The sequence below is a fragment of the Mchenga conophoros genome, linkage group LG9, assembly GCF_057382185.1.
Source record: "Mchenga conophoros isolate Kocher_MC1m ecotype Shallow Benthic linkage group LG9, M_conophoros_male_GT1.1, whole genome shotgun sequence".
Classification (NCBI taxonomy): domain Eukaryota; kingdom Metazoa; phylum Chordata; class Actinopteri; order Cichliformes; family Cichlidae; genus Mchenga; species Mchenga conophoros.
The window spans coordinates 22,359,480-22,380,321 of record NC_140534.1 but is presented as its reverse complement, the minus strand read 5'-3'; the positions used below and the strand labels follow the sequence as shown (position 1 = coordinate 22,380,321).

Here is a 20,842-nt window from a genome sequence, read left to right as displayed (position 1 = left end):
CTGAAATAATTGAAAGTTTAAAACAAACCTTTATTGGAAATAAAACTGATACAGTACAGACATCACCACACAGTATATGATCAGTTCCCTTGCTTTGAGTTTAAGGTAATAGCTGTAAACCTTGGTGCTGCAGTGTCTGGTGGCCGCACGCTTCATCCACTTCCTGTTTGTGTAAAAAGACCTTGCACCAGAACATCTCAGAGGCACTCTCAGACCAGGATGGTTTGCAGTCAAGATTCAAGCACCTCATCACTTTTTTTTTTGGCCACTTGCAGAACTTGTAAAAGGAATACAAGGTTTAAAAGTGACACGTGCATAGATCCATTAGCAAGTTCAAGGAATTAAAGAAGGTCAAAATCACAGGGAGACTCTCAGATTGAACTGCACGGTCCTCCAAGATGCCCAGAACAGGTTGGTTAAGGCGGAGGATCAAGTTATACCTAAACAGCCGAAATTACATTAGGACCATATTTCTGCTATTCCTCATAGCCAAGTGGTTCATGAGTAATGACTTCATATAAACGTGGCACCTCTTTGAAGGTTTATTTAAGAGGACTGAGATGCCAGAAAGGCTGTCAAAAACTAAAAAGCTTATGGGCGGGGTTTGCAACATCAGTGACCGTGTGTTAATACAAAACAGGTCTATAAGCAAAATTTTAATAAAGACCATAATGCATCGTTTAGGAAAAAATGTTGCAGTTTGAAATACTGTTATTAAAACTGAGCTGTGTACTGAAATAATGCTGCAGGGTTCATTTTCCAGAGGCTAGAGATGGGAAAATTTGTAGTGCATCAACACCATTTGGCTCAACAATATACAAGTACAGGCTCAAGGTCGTTAAAAAATAGGATTTCATACTTTACCACATTTTAATACGGCACCATCAGGTTGTAGTGTGAGAAATACCAATGGTGTAGCTTATGAAACAGAAATTATACATAACAGATAAACCCCTCCCCCCAAAATAAAAGCGTTGACCATGAGAACATTATTGTACAGTAACAGCTTGGAACCATTCCTTTAACAACACTGCTTGTAATCCCTTTGTGTCCCAACATAGATGAACTTGTATGGCAAAAAAGGACAGCTGCACCATGTATGGACATCCTCGTGGGGTTTATGATACGATATAATGTAACATGATATGATGAGAAGTATGTCATGTCAATGATGATAGTCTGGTGCCGTACTCCAAAATACTTGCTCCTTAAGCTGGTCTCTGTTATTCCTGGTCTCTGTTCAGGAGAAGGACTGGCTCCATTGTGACAGCGTGCCAACACTCTTCTCCAAATTTGTCCTAAAATAAAATAAAAAAATAAAAAAATAATGCTGTTCCATCCCAGCGGTGCTGAAGGTAGTCAGGCCATTAACGGCAAAGGAATGGGCTATCTGAGTCCGGCTCTGGAGGTCATCCATTCAAGGCCTTGACATAACCTGAAAAACAGGAAATCAAAGATGAGAATCAGCAGAACTTTTTCAATGCCTTCAAATGTAATGAGAACCCACGATGGACCATGTGGCCCAAAGCCACAGACTGAATAAAAGATGGGTGTAGCTGCCATGATGTCACACTCTGGTTTGTGCAGCTCTGTTATGAAACTTTGAGTTGAGAGTTTCAGCTGTTGTGACCGTTTTTGAAAGTGAATGTGACATGCAGGTTTAAATTTCTTCAGCAGGGGTTTCACTTTTCAGACCTCAAAGCTGCATCCCTCTTTTATACTGTGTACTCCTGTAGAGCACTCCTAATTTGGAAGAGTCAAAGATACCCATCTGTTTTCACAGCTTTAGACAACTTCAAGTAACTTTAAGAGAAGCCAAATTGGATACATTGCAGAGTTGTCCTTCTTCATGTTTCACAAAGCAGAAAATCGTTCATGTCAGACACTTTCACACAGCTGGAAACACCCTGTGTTGTTTTTGTGTTGGATATTTATGTTCTCACTAACTCCCCCTGTTGTCTTACTGCACTTAATGTGTGCCTGTTTTTACCCTTATACACAAACAGCAGTGGGTCATATTTATTTTTAAAGCAGAACTCTGCCACTGATGGCTGCACAAAGCCTCCTGAGGCCTCAGGGCTTAAAGTAAGCAGATGCAGTGACATCTGGTGGCTCACAAGCCTCACAGCCCTGCAGGACAACTTAACACTAATTTTACTGGATAAATGTCCTCATAAGTATGTGGTGTTGGTGTCACTATACTGGAGCACCAAAGCTTGTTGAAAAGTTGTCTGAACATAATATAGAGTTTCAGTTTGTTCCAATAAACATAAAAAACAAACAAGCAAACAAAACCCCCCCCCAAAAAACAAGCAGAACAAATAAAACAGCCTAGCGATAAAAAAACAAAACAAAAATCCTGGAACAGTAGCTTTTAGGTGCCGGGTTAAATCTGTTAAAGGAGAAAACGAAGATAAAAACACTTCATCTAAGGTTTGTATGGAGAGCTGCAGTTTCTGCTTGTTTGGGCCACATCCGTCTCTCAGAAAACAATTACAGATAGAACAACAGAGACAAAAAACATCTGCATTCCCCGTTTTCTTTTATTGCTCACCGCTTTCATTTTAAAAAACTAATAAGATCAGTTAGAAACATCTGTGTATTAATTGAGATCTGGTTTGCAGCTGGATGAGGGTGAGATATCATCATCTAACCCCTACATTAATTAAAAGTCTGCACACCCTGTCACTCTGCATTTCCTGCTTGTGAAGAATGAGCAGATCTCTCTTACCCCTCTCCCGTAAGTGCACAGCAGGACTGTATGTGCCAGGGGTGGTCTTTGATGGAGCTCAGGGTGAGGTATTTAGAGATCTCTGCTGCAGACATACAGTCCTTCATATCCTGCTTATTGGCGAATATCAACACAGCTGCTTTCCGCAGGTCCTGAGGGAGAACAATGAAAGCACAACCTTAGTCGCTGCCACTTTTTGAACCACAAACTCTAAACAATGCTGGTGGAGGAAAAGCCTGGCCATCGTCCTGCGTTATCGTCATATATGGTCATACTAGGAAGAGTGTTATGTGTTACCTCATGGGCCAGCATCCTGTAGAGCTCCTCTTTAGAGATAGCCAGCCTCTCTCGGTCTGTGCTGTCCACCACCAGAATGATGAACTGGGGGGAAAAAAAAAAAGTCCATGCTAAGTGACCTCTTTTCAAAAGGCACAGCAACAAAATGCAACACAGCGGGTGGGCATTTCCGAGGCTGAAACCCTCACAATGGGAAGTGGAGAGTGCTATGCAAATATCCCCTCTTGAATAAGAAAAATTGTCTCTGTATGACAAAATGCCAAAGGCATGTTAATTTGGAAGAGATGTGAGACACACCATCAAAACTAAGGCAACAACCACCAGAAGATGACACAGACCAACACATTATTCAACATGAAAGTGACTTGGAGCACAAACTGTTATGTGACCATTTGACTTTACAATCAAAATATAAATACAAGCTACTCCAGTAACTGCAGAGCTGCAGTAAAGTCTACAGCATCAGTTTAGCCACTGTTTGATACAAACACACCTGAATGTTACAGTAGTTTAACTCACCTTTCCATAATAATCAGTCACATAATTAATCTCATAGGGTTTCCTTTTTGCATCCTTAATTCCTGGAATTCACATATTTCAATTACTTTTTTAAACCTATCAATATTCACGTTATATTAATGTGAAAGTGAAAAGCAGGTTCTTAGATTTGAAGTTTTTTTTCCAAAAAAATATACTGAGTTTACTAACAAATACATTATTTCATTAACAGCTCCTAAATAATTAATTTACTAGCAGTCTGAGGTTTAAAAAAAAAAAAAAAATCAATAACTGACCGTTAATATATTCCCAATAAAAGCAGTCAATAAAAATGCTGAATACTGCCTCTTAGAATTCCCAGAAACCCCGACATGGGGTGGTTTACATTATGCCAACTCTCGCTTCTCCCACAACCTAGGAACTGCCGAATCAGCCATCATCATCACCTTGATCCACCTTGAGGAATGAGGGAAAGGTTTGATTCTGGAGCAGCTTAAAGCAAGGACACCCAGGTGTATAATCATGTCTTATATCAGGCGACATGATGTATTAATGCTGCACCTCCACATAAAGAACAAAGTTTGCCATCGGGGGAGGAGCTGAAGATTGACAGCTTTACTTCCTCCACGCTCACATGTCTTTTTTTGGATCTCTAACACATCACAAAGAGGATATGAGAGAGAGATGCAAGTGAATATGTGAGGAGACATTTTAGGATAATGGAATGCTCCCACAGAAAGCATAGGGAACAATGAGGAATTGAGCTTTGTATTCAAATCATGAAGCAGCCAAAATGGATATAAACCTTTAGTGAATATTGTAAAGAGCGGTCTTTAAGTTCTCATACACATCTGCCTCTGCTGTTTGTCTTTTTACTGTGGCAGCTGACCCCTTTGCTTCTCAGACCGGCTCCTTTGTGAATAGGGTGACCTTTGACTTGGGCGGCCTATGCTGCCGTCTGTGCTCCGAGCAAACACCAGCTGCTGTGCTCAGGGAGAAAACTGTGCTCGACAATACATGGCTACTGTCGAGTGTGAAAGACTCTGCAAGGTGTTTCTCACCTCTGTATTGGAGTAGTAGGTGTTCCAGGAGGATCTGAGAGACTCCTGCCCACCTATGTCCCACATTAAAAAGTGGGTGTTCTTCACCACTATTTCTTCAACATTGCTTCCGATGGTGGGAGAAGTATGGACCACCTCGTTCATTAGACTGAATAAAACAGAAATGCAAAGTGGGTTTGTGTTTTTCCAACTTTAAAAGCATTCAGGAAGGAAGGTTCAAACTGAAAAAAGTACTTACAATTGGTAGAGGATAGTGGTTTTCCCTGCATTATCTAGTCCCACAATGATCACCTTGTGCTCTGGAAAACAAAAAAAACAAAACAAAAAAAACAACTCAGAAATTAATTTGAAAATATACAGTTTGAAACAAAAACTGGATCAAGCTCACAAAAAGCAATCACACCAAAAAATAAAAACCTCAAAAACTTACTTCCTACCTCATGTCTTCCTGACCTACTTTTCCCAAATAAACAAACAAACCTAGACCTACACTAAACTCCTCTCATTCATATAACAAGCTAGAACATAGAACAACAATGAGGGTTTGAGGCTGGTGCGAGACAGGCAAACATAGTGGGCTAAATGCAGAATTGGAGGAACATGTAGATACTAAAATATTTCCGGCCAGTGTTTTAACTTCTTGCCCTTGCGAGGCCTCCGGCTGAGAGGAAGGAAGGAAGTATGGCCAAAGGGCATCGCAGCTCTGAGGGTTTTGATGAACTTCCTTTACAAGAAGCAACATTACACGGTTTTTCCTGCATATATTAAAAAATAAATAAATAAATAAAAATGTTGGCACCCACCAAAGAGGTTTTGGTTTGGCTTTTTTGGTTTTGTTTTTTTTTTTTACAGTTTAACTATCAACAAAAATTCAAATAGATGTCACCACACAGGGAAAAATACGCGTATGATGTCCAGAGAAAGGAAACATTTATTCCTAGAATGCACTAAAGAATTAAAATTCGGCAAAAATAACACAAAGGGATTCATACACCAAGAAGAATCACTTCTTGTGTCTCCAACCACATCTCTAGTAATACAATTACATGGTGATGATGACATAGATTCAACTCCTAGTCTGAGTCCCAACAATTTCACACAAACCACACAGCAGTCTCCTTAAGTAAGTAAAACTTGACACTGGGAATAGTTTAATCCAGAATTGGGTAACAATGAAAGTAGGTATTTGCCACTCTTAGGGCCAGGCAGTAAGTAAGCAATATAACACATGCTAAAGAGCACAAAAAAATAATTCCTATCAGATGACAAATGATGACTGGAATCAAACAGAAAATACAAATTCTATCTGTAAATATAACCACATCCTTCATTAATGATTTACACTTCCTATTCCTCATTATTAAGAAAAATAACACTCACTTACAGTAAGGGGAAAAAAAAAAAACAGAAAGTTGAAGCTGTACAGTTAATGAATACTTGACACTGCATTGGAGGACATTTGGCAAACCCACATTGAATACTTTAATACAGAGGACCAAAACTACCTAAAAATCAATAATTTGAAATTTGTTTAGATATTCTTATTACCCGAGAGCTTATTTTGGTACTTCTTTCGACATGTATACATTTCTTTACTGTTCCAAGATGCAAGTGATGAGGAAAGGAGTAAACCTTTTGTCTGTTTAATATATATTTTCTGGGTTGAATTGTATTTTTTCTCAAATTCTGTCCTCCATAGTTTAAAACTCGAAATTACACGATAATGTTGGTTATCCAGCTTGGTAACCTATCATAAACGATAGCAAAATACTAGTTAGACTAGTTCCATTGTTTTAAGTGGACACTTGGAGCCACAACTGAATAATTATATTTACAGTAAACATCTTTCCAGAAAGTCAAGGAAAAGTTATGTAAGGGCGACGTGTCCTGGACAGTGAGCCAAAGCTGATTGACAACACTGTGAACATACCCCGGTAGGTTCTTAAGGTAATTATATCGGTTGATAAACAGATTAACAGTTACGATGTTGGGTGGCGTCATGCGGGTGGAGAGTAGTACCCTGGTTTACAAGATAAATAAAGACAGTTCAGATGGCAGTGCTTAAGTAAAAATAAATAAATAAAATAGATGTGTGGGGAGATAATTCTGCCATATGCTATTGTGGCACCTCAGCTGCCCTCTTCATGCTAACGGGCTAACAGTTCGCCTTATCCCCGGTTGAGATAAGTGAGCTGCAAAAACCGACACCCACCTTGGTTACAAAAGAAGCTCCACAGTTTGGCGAGTATGAGGCCCATTGTTAGGGATAAATGCCGATGTCCGTCCCTCTGTGGATAGAGCGACTTTCTCCACTCTGTGGTCCGCACCGTGCAGTCCGCGGCTGGCTGCTTCTAGCTAACACTAGCTCAAAGAGCTCTGGTCTACAAAACACCTCAGCGACCTTTTCAATGCAAACTCCATCTAAAACATCTAAGCCATGAAGCTAAAACCAGATCTAAAACAATAGCGGGATGAGTTATTATTGTGTAGGTGTAAGTAAAGCCTAAAGCCCCCACAAGAAGTACAAATAATCCCTGTGTGTACAGAGCAGCTGTGTAGTCCCCGTGAGTATCTACTCCTCTCTTCTTCTGCCCGTTAGCTGCCAGTTGTCCGGTGAAAAAAGCAATCCCTACTGCTCAGTTATCTTCCGGTTACGTGATGACGTTTACGCATCGTGGCATGTTTGTCTTTTAAATCTCCAGTTTCTGCTTCTTCTTCTTTTTTTTTCTTTTTTTTTTTAGGAATGGTTCTTATCAATGAAGCCAAGCCGCTAACACTTCAGTTCCACCTTTATTTGCTTCTAAATTATATTGCCTATAACTATAAAATTCCTAAGGAAAAGGAGTTTAGCCAACATTTAAAACAAAAAGTTTTATGTTTAAATGTCATAATTTTAAATGTTTTACTATTTTGATAAAGTTTTTACTTGTTAGGTTTTTATAAATAAATTTTTATGATGGATATATTATTTTATAACTTGCTTTACTGTTTAAACACAACAAAAAAGACAAAGATTTATGCACACACACACGTACACACGCACACACACACATGCAAAACATGCAAATAAACTTTATTTTTTTATTATTTATAATTGTTTATTTATTTATTGAAAATGCTGTTTTCTTTTTGGTGGATTTATTCTTGAGCATATTCTTCGCACAATTTTTTGTTTCTTTTTATTTAGAATTTATTTAGATTTTTTTTAAATATATCTATTCTGTTTAATTAAAGAGAAAAATCAATAAAAAAAATTAAAAAGAAAGACAATTTGTGTCACGTGGCCTATGATGTATGCGGAAGTACTTGCAAGAAGAATGCCAAAACAATCCGGTGGACTCCACGCTGCACAGAAGTGAGTAACGAAATACAATTAAAAGCACATTTACAATGAAATCAGACCTGGAGCGGAAAGAGAATTTAACAGTCAATGTATTAAATACATTTTAAGAAGCGGACTTGTTGAATGTTACAGAGTCGTTTAAGTGATACGATCTTTCATATACTTGGAGAAATTGCCTGATCTAGCGATAACATTTTGGTCTGTACAACAGGTATCGCTGAATTGTTGGCCTCTTTAGGTTTCCACATTAATCCAGTGGCGGTGATAATTAAGATGTCCATCTGACACGTGTTGCTTTCCTGCTTTCCTTTCCACAGTCTGAAGCCTTGTTAAACAGAGGAAATGTCGATTTTCCCACGAATTTCCCTGAAGCCTGAAGTGACTGAATATCTTAAGAGTGTCTTCTTAAACAAGGAGGTAAGAAGACTTCACATGCACTTCTTGGGATCGCTGTCTTCCCTTTCAAATGAAAAGATAACTCACTGAGGGAGTAGTTAGGATGCTACAAGTCGTCATTTATCGGCGTGTGCTTTCATTTAGCTGTTACAGTATATTTTCTGCAAATCTCTCTCCGCATAACAGTCACGAAAACCATTTGAGAGTTACAAAACGGTTACATGTGACTTTCTAACAAGAAATATTAAGTAATCTTTAACAGAAGTCCTGCTCCCTTAAACACTGATGGGTTCTCTCGTTCATTTGTTTTTTACAAATCATTCATATTACATTTCTGTTGTATGCAGTCAGGCATTGAAAGAGCTCAGGAAACATTCTGGATACTGATTCTGAAAAACTAGTTAATTTATTCATTACTTCTAGGCTGGACTATTGTAATTCATTGTTACTGGGTTGATCTGAAAGCTCCCTAAAAGTCTCCTGGCACAACAAAGAAGCATCATATTACTCCTATTTTGGCATCTCTTCATTGGCTCCCTGTTAAATCCAGAAAATGAATTTAAAGTCCTTTTCCTCACATACAAAGCCTTTAATAATCAGGTGCCGTCATCTCTTAAAGATCTCATAGTAACTTATTATCCTAACGGAGCTCTTCATTCTCAGACTGCGGGCTTACTTGGGGTTTCTAAAAGTAGAATGGGAGGCAGAACCTTCAGCCATCAGGCCCCCTTCCTGTGGAACCAGCTTCCAGTTTGGGTTCAGGGAATAGACACCCTCTGTGCTTTTAATATAGTTAAAGTATAGAGGTAGTTAGGGTTGGATCAGGTGACCCTGTCATTAGATTTTTGTCTATGCTCTTAGTCTGTATTTTGCAGAAAAGCACTTTATAAGTACCAGTCTGTTTACCATCTACAAACAGTTCTTTTGTGTTACTTCATCAACATAAAGGCACACTGTATGCTTTTTATTACCTAACCCTTCTATTTTATTAGGTTTTAACGGTGGTGGGTCATCAGGAGGCAGAGCATCGTTTCCACAAGCTGCTCTCATGTCTGTCTCACCCACCTTCATACACCTGCGTACGAGCCAGCACCCATCTCGCCCCCCTTGAGGAGATCAGGCAGCAGCTGGCAGAAGAGCTGAGGAAGGTGAGTCTCTGTCTGGTAACAGAATGTAGAGGGCGTAAGAAAACCCACACAATGGGCTTCGGTATTTGGTTGCAGTGTGTTGGAGTCATGCTTATTTAGTTTGTCATTGTTTTTCTAGCAGCTGATGTGCAGCTCGTCAGCAGAGGAAGTCTCTGTGCAGATTCTGCCACACCCACGAATTGCAGATGTGCTGATCCTTCCTGTTGAAGGTCCGAGGTATGCGAGGAATGCTTCAGATAACTCTTAATCTGCTCTGTAGAGGTCGCACTCAGCACCACTTGGGCCTCTGAGGTTCTCCAACATCCAAGTGGAACAGCAACAACACAGGAAATATTTCTGATAACAAAGGAACAACAAACACACCCTCAGATAGCTGCCAACAAACTGTCAGTCAAAGAGAAGAACGGCATTTTTGTGCGTGTATCCTCTGTAACCGTGTGATCGTTCTTTGTCCTGTACTCTCAGACCTGTGAAGCAGCTCGGCTCAGAGGTGGTGGTGGGCGCTCAGTGTGGCGGCGCCGTACTGAGAGGCGCTCACGTCTTCGCCCCGGGGATCCTCGGCAGCCCCAAATGTAAGACTTAAAAACAGTAGAAGTGAAGTGAGGCTGTGAATACTTAGAGCAGTGGTGTCTTTGTTTTCTTCACCTGCTCTGTGATTTGGAAGCACGTTTTACTTTTTGCCAAAGTATCTTCATTTGTTCCAAGTGTTGATTATCTTCCTTAAACCGAACCGTGTGCTGTTTTGTTTTCTTGTTAGACATGAAGGCGGGGGATTTGGTGTCCGTCTTCTCTGACCTGGAGGGCAAGTGCACCCGAGGAGCCACCAGCTTCCAGGGGAAAAAGGTATTTGTGGGTAATGGAGTAGCCGAAATGGACCGCTCCACTATCTTCTGCACAGATGAGCCTGCCAGGTAAGTAAACACTGTCTTTTTTAATTCCATATTCAGACCGTTCCACAGTTTCACTCCATGAGCAGAGACACAAAAGCTTTTTCTAGTACGGACCTTCCCTGTTTTGAAGTTAGAAAAACCCCTTAAATTATAACTTCCTTCTTTCAAAATAAACATACTCTGAATATTACCTGGCAGTTCTTTATTTTTTGCTTTGAATAGGATTTGTTTTAAATAATTTATGGTCTCTAAAGACCTCTTGTATGTTTTGAAATGCTATGTTGAAAATCCCTTGCTCTTTTTTAAAAGCACCTTGGACAATGTGGATAGAAACTTTAAATTTACTCTTCATCTTAGAAACGTGTTAGCTGATTAGTTGTCGTCTTTTTTTCTTTCAGAGGTATCGGTATCCGAATGGTGGAGCCGCTTTACAGAAGTCCGTCCTTTGATGGTGTTTTACCTAGCCTAGCGTTCCTGCAGGTATTTTTTATTAGAGCCGCAGTGAGCTAAAGTCGGTGTAATAAACTAGAACCGCATTGGACCTTTATTAAAGTGGACCTATAATTCTGATTTCCAAAATAATCCGTATTTTCTGTTATAACTGGCTTTGTTGTAGCCCCTCAATTTATCCTATGGCTCAGATAAACTGTCCTGTATTGTTCTGGAACAGCTGCACCTTGCAAACAGATGGTTTGAGCAGCAGGTGGATCAGGAGTCTGATAGGATATCCGCTCTTTATGACATCATACTGATCCAAGAATTTAAAAAACTGCCTAAAACATTCCTACAGAATGACAGACAATGTAGAATAACGTATTAGGTCCATTTTAAAAAGAGCAGCAGTGAGGTTTCAGTCTGAATCAACCAGGAACTGTATTGTATACATGTTATGTCCACATCACTGCCCATACTGAAGCGAATCCATGTTGCGCAGAACCTCCCGTCTGTGGTTGTGGGACACGTGCTCGGACCTCGCCCTGGGGAGCGCATCCTGGATATGTGCGCTGCGCCTGGAGGGAAGACCTGCCACATTGCTGCGCTCATGGGAGATCAGGTTCTTGTGTCCAGATGCGATCATAATTAATATTCAGAGTATTTTTGTTTTTTTTAATGCAGTGATTTGACTGGTCCATGTGGATGGTATGTTGCCCATGAACTAGAATGAATTTGACACCAGTGATTTAGATCTAGGTCTCAAGCAACACTTTACATTAACTGTTAACATAGAAAATGATCCAAGTGGAATTTAAGTACATTTAAGGTCAGCATCTGTACCCCACCAAAGGGGCCCACCACCACCCCACTGGGAGGCTGGTCTGTGTCCAGCCTGGAGGAGAGGGCGGACAACAACACGTTCATCTTTGTGTAATAAAATTAGTGATCAGATTGTGTCCTTGTTAGCATTTACTTGATTTAACTAAAACGTCTCCTGAGATAAAATCAAGCAGTCTAGGATTGTAATTTGTGAAATTTCCTTCCTTTTTAAGTTGTTTCTAATATATTTTTTTCCTCCGACACAGGGAGAGGTCGTAGCCTTGGACAGGATCCGGAATAAGATCGACCGCATTCGTCAAAATGCACAAATGTTGCATTTGCAAAGCGTGAAGGCGCACTGCTTTAACAGCACTCTGTCTGTGAGCAGTGACCCAGCACAGGAAACTGAAGGTACAGTCCAGAGTTTATCTATGATGTAAATCTCCGGGGTTCATAATAAATAGGTAGCAGCTCAGTGTCTGTGTTTCCCAGGACCTCCGTTCCCTCCGGAGAGTTTCGACCGGGTTCTGCTCGATGCTCCCTGCAGTGGCCTCGGACAGAGACCCAACATGGGCAGCACCTGGAGCCTCAAAGAGATCTGCTCCTACCAGCCACTGCAGCGCAAGTTATTTCATGCTGTAGGTTTTACTTCACACACATAAACCACGTTTTATCAGCTTAACATCACAGCAGTACTAGCATTCTTTAACCTGCAGGTGGCAGCATTGGATAGAAATTCCACTGCAGCTTGATCACAGCTCAGATTTACTTGTTTAACGTCACTGTGAGGTTTGAAGCTCACTTCTCAGGCTTATGTGCAGTTTTACAAGTCTGTTCAAAAGTGCGCAGAGAAAGCAAACTGTCATTTCAAATTTCTGCGAATAACCTTTCGAGACCTGATCATTTTCTGTGATTTCGATTTAAAAAGTTCAATTGAATTCAATTTTATTTATGTAGCACCAAATCACAATAACAGTCGTCTCAAGGTGCTTTATATTGTAAGGTAAAGACCCAACACTGATACAGAGAACACAGCGAAAACCCCAACAATCACTTACATGGAAACCAGCGCAGAGGACATGCTTCGTTAGAGCTTCATCAGTGTTTCCTATTCCTATTTTATTTACCATTAGAACACAGAAACCACATCAAATATTTAGAAAATGAAGATGAAGCATTTTAAGAAAAATATGAGGTCACTTTGAATTTGATGGCAGCAGCGTGTCTCAAAAAAGTTGGAGGAGGCCGTGTTTACCGCTGTGTGGCATCCCCTCTTCTTGTAGCAGCAGCCTATAAACATCTGGGAAGTGAGGAGAGCAGCTGCTGGAATTTTGGGAAAAGAATGTTGCCCCATTCTCGTCTGATATAGGATTCTAGCTGCTCAACAGTCCTGGATCTTCGTTGTCGTATTTTGTGTTTCATCATGTGCCAAGTATTTATAGCTGGTGAAAGGTGCAGGCCACTTCACTAGTCAGAGAATCTTCTACTATGAAGCTGTGCTGTTGGAATAGATGCAGTGTGCAGTTTAACAATGTTTTGCTGAAATTTGCAAGGCCTTCCCTGAAAAAGACGGTTTGGAGCAAAATACCTGCATATATCTTTCACCACTGATGTGGCCTTTCCACGTGTGCAAGCTGCCAATTCACTAATGCACCACTACACCAAGAAAGGCAGTCTTTTGAACTGAATGCACACCCAGAATGTGATAAATGATGAGTATTAGAGATAATAGATCTGGTGTGTTTTCCCTTCAGTGACCATAACAGGCAATACTTTTGGAAGCAAATGTTAAAAAGCTGTGAAGATGAATCTTTAATACTTTAAATTTGGGCCTTTTAAACACGACAGTCTGTGGGAATTTCCACAGTTTTGGAGCTAGCCTCAAGTGGCCACAAGAGGATCTGTAATTTATTTGGTACTTAATTTTAAACCCTGGAGGTTACCTCTAAAAAAGAGCAGCAAAAAATGAACTGAAACCAAATAGTTTTGGTCCAGTGCTTCTAAAACTCACTAAAAAGTTAATAAAACCACGATTACACCGACTATAAAGCGAGTACATGAATACGTAGCTATCTGTGTCTCTGCAGGCGGTGCGGCTGCTGAAGAAAGGTGGTGTTTTGGTGTACAGCACCTGCACAGTGACTCTAGCAGAGAATGAGGAGCAGGTAGCTTGGGCCCTTGACACCTTCCCCTGCCTCTCACTTGTGCCACAGGTAAAGCACTTGAGCCACATGGACGTGACTGCAAATGTAAAAATCACAAAGTGAAACCTTTTTTTTTGTTTTTCAGGAGCCCCACATCGGTGCTGAAGGCATGCCTGGAGCCGGCCTTCCACCTGAGCAGCTGCGCCTCCTCCAGAGGTTCAGTCCCGAGCTGAGCTGGGAGCAGACGGAAATTACAGCCCCGCTCCCCTGCAGAGCCGACAGCGACACTATCGGCTTCTTTATCGCTAAGTTCCTGAAAAACTAACCCGAGGGCTCGCGCTCTCGCCCGGGGCTCATATGAGACAGCAAAACGGGAACAATAGTGTTTATATTACGACACTCTGTGTGCTTTGACGGGCCAGTGTTGACAAAGAGCTCCCTGCGCTGTTTACAGCATCTGCCTCTTAACAGCTGCTCTCTAAAACCGTGGGCCATATAGGGATAAGCTTTATAAACACCAGGGGAGGGTTGGATGGAAGAGGGTGGTGGTTGGGGGGCACGTGGCGACGGAGTCTGGATGAGTAACGGCAAATGCAGCAGAAGCAGCGCTACGGTTGCTATAACAACAGTGACGACACAGCTGCCATGGTGACGGATTCGCTGGAGAATGGATCAGGAAGTAGGTGTAGAAAGAGGCCATGAGAGGAATTAACAATTTAGTGTCTTTGCAGCGCTGGAGACGACTGGGACATTTAATTAGGACTTCTGGAGCCTGCAGGAAAGAGGAGACGCATGTGTTTGGCTCAGTCTCTGCATTCATCAGAAGGAAATGTTGCTCAGTTTTTCAGAATAAGAGCACATTTAAAGGGAGGCTGTTTCTGTTTTTGGAAGTGGTTAAGAGTAAAGATGTGAGAGGAAAAAGAGATGTTATTAAAATGATGACTTCCAGGATATTTAGACCTTTTTTTAATTTGTTTTTTACTAATAAAATAAGAGTTAATTTAGATAATTCCTTAAAAACAAGATGCCAAAATAGTCCAGAGGTTTTTTCATGATGGTAGAGTTTACTCCTAGAAGACCTTTGCATATGATCTCAAACCATTTGTCAATTGTTGTCTAAATTCCTTTTAACTAATTGTATTTAGCAGAGATTAAAAAGAATTTTAGCTAATTTTTTTTCCTTTTTCTCTTTTGTTATTTATTCCTTTTTATGCAAGCAAAACACAAATCGTCTTATATTTGAACATTTAGTCAACACATCCCAGACAAACGTCACGCACTGACATTCAAAAAAATACCGCCACCCCTCATTTCTTTATATTTTGCTAGAAAAACAGGTGCATAGAATATTACTATACAGGACAAAAAACTGCTAAAGAGCTTGATAGCCCAAAAATAGATAATTTTCTGGGCTTCAGAGCTCTTCTTTGGATGTTTGCTGCTTGTGTTTCATTCTCTGTAAGATCATCCCAAACTGCTTCATTGATGTTGAGGTCTGGGCCATGACTGATAGTGTTCCATTGTGTCTTTTATCCAGGTATTTTTTTTATTGCATTGGTAATAATTTGGATGCATTGCTCAATCAGACCTGTTACCACTGATTTTAAGCTAAGTTCTTGCATAACTTGGCATACCTCAAATTAAATGTTCTCCCTGTTTGCTTTCCTAATCATTGGCTTCTTGACAGCCATCGATTGTTTTTGCCTAAATATACAATTTAGTTGCTTCTTTTCTCTGTTGTATGTTGTACAACACTGGCTCGTCTCTTCAGTTAGGTGCCTTTTGTGCTTAAATTACTAATTAAAATGGTTTGTTAGACAGAAAAGGCTTAAAACGTTACAGAAACATCTGGCACTTTTTCATATTCATTAGAATATTTGGGGTCTAGATATTTGGTGCGATGAAAATCGACATTCAATGGCATCTTATTTCTCTGTGTGATCTTATGATCTTCAATTTTTCAAAGCTTTCTGATGTTCCCATAATGAAAGGCTTGGTAAAATAATTGATTCTCCACTTCCACTTCATATCTGCTCACACACATTATAGTGTGTTACATATTGCTACATGTTCACACGTGCTTATGGTTGCCAAATATAGGAACTAATTTATTCAGTGCAAATTTAAAATGGATGTCCAATAAATCCGCAGCCTGTGTGCAATTTATAGATCCGTGCCAGCAGTGCACCGACATCTGTCCCGTTCTTCTGACACGCAGTATTTTGAGGACCTTCACTATGACCTCAGCTCAATCCCCTTTCCTGGGAATAACATCAGACTCTTATCAGTCCACGCACACATCTGTCTGCGCTGCACTTCACCTCCCTGCATCTAAGCTGCATGTGAGTGCGGACTCGCTGCACCACTGAAGATTTGTTTTTCCCCGATTTCACATTAAAATTCAAGATCAAATATGCCTCATCTCCGAGTTTGTCTGTTATGAAGGCAGCTGTGAGTGTGTGTCGAGGCAGCTTCCTATATTAGAATCATCCCCTCAGCATTGTCATTCATGTCGGGGTTGTCATGACAACTCAGGAGGCAGGCCGGTGAGTCTACCTCAATTTTTTAGTGGAGCTTCAGATGACTATTTATAGACGCACCGTTTCCCTCCTCTGTCTGGGTCTTCTGCTGACACAAACATCAAAACGGTCTCCCACTGCGTCAGTCGTTTGTTTCCAACTTTATTCTTCGTATTTATGCAATATGTACACATGTACACTGTTATAAAATCTGTAGTGCTACCAATGTAGCATAGAAATGGACGAGTTTTTATAATTACAATTATCAGGCAAAAAAAACATTTAAAAAAAAGGTGAGGAGATGGTGTGTAAACAGAGGGCCAGAGTGCACGGACTCAAAGATCAACTAAAGTCTATTCAGGTTTTGATGATGTTGTTGACTCAGGCATATAGAGCAGGTAAAATATCCCCAAATCCATTAACCAGATCCTGTATTTTAATCAGAAGAGTGAAAAGAGGGCAAAAACTTAAAGGCAATATTTATCTGGTAAACACTTGGAATTATTTTTGTTTCTTTGGAATTTCAGAAATACCCACACTGAACAACAAATCCTAAAATTAGCATTGTTTGTACTAAGGAATCAAAGTAGGACTTAAATGGAATTCGTTAGAAAAGGGGTCAGGATTAATCCAAGATGAATCATCAGGACCTACGATTTGGTGGGAATGTTATATCAAATCCCTTTCACTTGAAACCAATGTGAAAAAGCCTGTTCCAATGTTATAAAATGTTTCTGGACCCATACAAAGAACAGTACTGCATGTGTTGAGAGGAAGTTACTGGAGAACTCTTTGTCTGTCTTGTAAGGCAAGACTAAGGTGCGCCTGCAAGAAGGCATGAATATGTTAAAACGTAACATCTAAAACCCGTGGAATCAAAAAAAGAAACTAAGCAGTAAGTGATGAACATAAAACGAGCAGTTTGACACTTTGGGAAATACGCTGTTAGAGTTAGAGCGATACCACTCTCATATACGAATCCCCCTCCCCCAGTAATGCCACAACCTGTTATTTGTAGGGTTTGTACAGATTTCACCAACACAAAATGGTAATTGTTGAGCTTTTAGAGGTGCTGGTAGGTGGTTTTTACCTTCAGAGAAACTGTTCACATGAGCTCTTTCCTCCTGTTTATTTGTGCTAAGCTAACCTGCTGTTGGCTCTACATTCCTACAGATATGAGAGTGGTATCAAGTTTTTCACCTGCTAAAAATCAATGCAGTCTGATATAACAGTGCTGCATTTATGAAGAGTATAGTATTCAGTTATTTTTTAAATCAAACAGTCATTGATTCAACTTTATGATTATTCTCAAATCTGTGATTTATACTTACTAAAGTACTGAAAGCTGTTAAGCTTCTTAGAGATGCTACGCTTGGCTGATCCCTTACTCACAGTGGGTAGGTTTGGTAGAGTTTTTACACTGGATTTTCTTCTTGACACAACCCCAAAAGGGATTTGTGTCTGCCGTTTTGTCCAGTCTACCAATCAAAGTTGTCTCCTTGTGGACCCCTTGATCACTTCAAGAACTGCTGCTATTTTAAGTGTATTTCAGACTATTTGTAGTAGGACATTTATAGATGGTACAGGCCACCATTCAGGTCCTCTCCCCACAAATGCGTGCCTCAGAACATTCGTAAAACAGTCTGGTCCTGGTGGATAAACTGACAACTATGTGAATCTTGAAAATATGAAGACAAAAACGAGCATGGTCCTGACCTAAAGCACTGTCACTGGGGTTGGACTCTGTTTGGTTGCTTGGTTGTAGCCTGAAAGCTAATTATCACGATGAGTTACAATCATGATAAACCTTAAAGCTGATCTGTTTAAAACAGAAGCTCTTTTGAGGTTTGTGGTTAAATCAGCACAAATGTGCAAGGTCTCAAGTGACCTAAAACTAAAAACAGGAGCAGCTCTGAAAGCAGTCCAGAGGTGTACAAGCAGACTACTTAGAAAATGAGTAGTTTCTATAGTTTTCAATGTAATTATGGGAAGTGTTATGGCTAACACAGAGAGACAGACAACCATTCGCGCGCACATTAACACTAATGGGTAATTTGGATTAATCAGTTAACCTATCCCCACAAACTGCATGTCTTTGGACTGTGGGAGGAAGCTGGAGTACCTGGAGGAAATCCACGCAAACACGGGGAGAACATGCAAACTCCACACAGAAAGACCCTGGCCTGATGGTGGAATTGAGCTCAGGACCTTCTTGCTGTGCGGCAACAGTTCTAACCACTGTGCCACCGTGCTGCCCTACACTCATTAGGTGTACATAATAAACTGGCAACTATGTAGGCAAGTGTTATTTCCCAAAGTGTCAAACTATTCTGCAACTACAACATCAAAGTATGATGGCTGGTCAACCCTCGCAGTAGTCTGAAGGAACAAATTATTCAAGTGGTAGCAAGCAATACAACTTAATAATAATAATAATAATATTAGAAACAATAAAAATTATAATGCTAATCACAGAAAGCACAGCTCAGTACAGAAAAAATTCTGCTTTTGTGTCATGCTTTATCAAACACAGGTTTAAAATATGCATATTTGAGAATATTCATGCATATCCACACATAAACAACGTCTATGCATAGATACACACATACATATATTCATATATTTATATTTGTATCTATGTAATCAAAATCCTGCCATTGAAAAAGATGCAACAGCATTTACAAAGAAGTGTACATAAATAGGATGCTGTGGTTTTTCAGGGTATAGCAGCACGATGGGAGGACAGAACAGAGTCCAGGAGGGCCTTGGGAGGGGTTCTGGTCTGTCACTGGTGGATGTATGAGTCTCTGGCCCATTCCCCTGCCTCACCCCTCTTTTTTGGAGCTACCTCCCCTTCTCTGTCCCTCTCTCTGTCCCGGTCGTAGTAGTGATGGTGGTGGTCGCGTGCTGGCCGGTGGTGGTGGTGAGAGCGCTGCTTGTTCCGCTCATTGTGGTCCTGTTCGCGCTCTTTGGAGCGCTGGTGTCCCGTGCTGTGACCGGCCTCGTCCGCCCCGCTGCGGTGATGGTGGTGGTGGTGATGGTGGTTGTGGTCCCGGTGGGGCAGTGGCTCGTAATGCTGTTGCTGCTGGGGATGCCCCTCCCCTTGATCCTCATCGTCCTCCTCTTCCTGCTGAAGACGCTGAGTGCGCGGCTCAGTACAAGCCGAGTCCTTGCTCTCTCGACTTTCTCGGCTCTCCCTGCTCTCGGGGGTCTCAGAGTCCAAAGTCTCTTGCCGGGAGAGGCCCTTGGCTTTACTGCTGTGATGGTGGTGGTGGTGATGGTGGTTGTGGTGTTCAGTCCTGGTAGAAGATGACCGGTGGTGGACGTGTTGGGATCTCCTGGATGACTCTGTCCTAAGAGGCCTCTCCTCCTCGTTGCCCTCCTCCTCCCCCTCTGCGTCAGCATCGCCCTGGTCCAGGCTCTGGTGGTGGTGATGATGGTGGTGACGGTGATGGTGGTGCTGGTAATCCTCTCTGGAGCCTTTCCCCTCCACTTTATCTCCCTTCTGCTCTGTACTGTTTCCCTGAGATTAGCGACACACATCAGTCAGTACGATGACACATACAAAACCAGAAAACATCACAGCAAGCACACGCAAACTAAAAATCACACCACCCCAGTTGTTTCACCAAAATTCACACAGAACTACAAAGAAGAAGATGTCACACTTGAACACACACGCTTTCTCGTCAAATCCATTCACGGCCGACTCTGACCCAGGAGTAAGAACTCAAAAAAAGCAAGGCGTGCTCCTCGGCTTCAGCTTTCATCACTCGACCTCGCCGCACTTACCACACTAGCAAATACAAGCTCACTCCTGCTCCTCATCAATATCAGCGTTTTCTTCGCTCTCAGTCTTACATTGTGATGGCAGTGGATAGAGAAAGGGCAGATAAGGGGATTATGCAGCATTTACAGATGACTGAAACTGCCCATAACGGTGAGGGTTGTTATAAAATATATTAAACAAAAACAATGGTTTAGAGCTGAGCTGAAAAGGAACTACATTAGAAAAGGAACTATTAAAAGTAAAATAAATGATTTCATGTTAAATACTAAAGTCCAGCTCTCTGTCTACGTCCAAACTGTCTCTAAACTGTTTTTATTCTATTGAGTTTTACATGTTTTGTGGTAGTTAAACTTCAGGGGTCTCCTGTATCATCAGCATCAGCCACGATTAATCAACTGAACGTGATAACAGCATTGTTTTGACCTGTTAATATGAATTTTGTTCCCATCTCTTGAAGCGTGTTTTGTCTCTGCTAACTCTTTTCTTGCTGTCAGCTCCTGTTCGTCCTTTTATATTTGATGTTTTCTCTGATCTAGTTCCTCTTTATGCATCAGAAGGTTCTTGTAGAGCATTTTAAATTCAGTTTCTTCCTTAGTATTTCATACCCTTGTACCTATCCTAGATAAAGTAGATTATTCTTAATTTACACATTACCTGTAGTGCACATGTTAAAGAATAACATAATATGAGAAAAGTAAAGACTTTTAGCAGACATTGTAGATGCAAACTACAACATTTTGTAATTCTTCAACGCTCTGATTTCTTTCATCT

General features: G+C 40.8%; 3 protein-coding genes across 14 annotated transcripts in view; 1 reads left to right on the top strand and 2 right to left on the bottom strand.

The window, feature by feature from the left end:
* Nucleotides 1–9: 9 nt before the first annotated feature.
* Nucleotides 10–7,236, bottom strand: arl8 (ADP-ribosylation factor-like 8). Its single transcript, XM_085286978.1, has 6 exons — nt 6,800–7,236; nt 4,826–4,886; nt 4,588–4,735; nt 3,029–3,112; nt 2,732–2,883; nt 10–1,435 (listed from the first exon to the last, which is right to left on the bottom strand). Exons 1-6 carry the CDS (start codon nt 6,843–6,845, stop codon nt 1,387–1,389), a joined length of 540 nt encoding a protein of 179 aa, XP_085143104.1. The 5' UTR covers nt 6,846–7,236; the 3' UTR covers nt 10–1,386.
* Nucleotides 7,237–7,871: 635 nt separating this feature from the next.
* On the top strand, nt 7,872–14,933 carry nsun6 (NOP2/Sun RNA methyltransferase 6). Of its 3 annotated transcripts, none has more exons than XM_085286976.1 (12): nt 7,872–7,942; nt 8,248–8,347; nt 9,319–9,474; nt 9,596–9,690; nt 9,940–10,046; nt 10,232–10,385; nt 10,763–10,844; nt 11,299–11,418; nt 11,885–12,029; nt 12,111–12,256; nt 13,706–13,831; nt 13,908–14,933. In XM_085286976.1, the coding sequence occupies exons 2-12, from the start codon at nt 8,273–8,275 to the stop codon at nt 14,085–14,087; spliced, it is 1,386 nt and encodes a 461-aa protein (XP_085143102.1). In that variant the 5' UTR covers nt 7,872–7,942; nt 8,248–8,272; the 3' UTR covers nt 14,088–14,933. The 3 variants fall into 3 exon arrangements, with proteins under 3 accessions (XP_085143102.1, XP_085143100.1, XP_085143101.1); XM_085286974.1 differs by having other exon boundaries at nt 9,593–9,690; XM_085286975.1 differs by lacking the exon at nt 7,872–7,942 and adding an exon at nt 8,008–8,141 and having other exon boundaries at nt 9,593–9,690.
* Nucleotides 14,934–16,426: 1,493 nt separating this feature from the next.
* cacnb2a (calcium channel, voltage-dependent, beta 2a) overlaps nt 16,427–20,842 on the bottom strand; it is a 72,430-nt gene continuing 68,014 nt past the window's right edge. For all 10 annotated transcript variants that reach the window (XM_085286963.1, XM_085286966.1, XM_085286967.1 and 7 more), the window contains one exon: nt 16,427–19,804. In XM_085286963.1, coding sequence (XP_085143089.1) covers nt 19,067–19,804 — 738 coding nt within the window. In that variant the 3' untranslated portion in view covers nt 16,427–19,066. The remainder of the gene's footprint in view (nt 19,805–20,842) is intronic.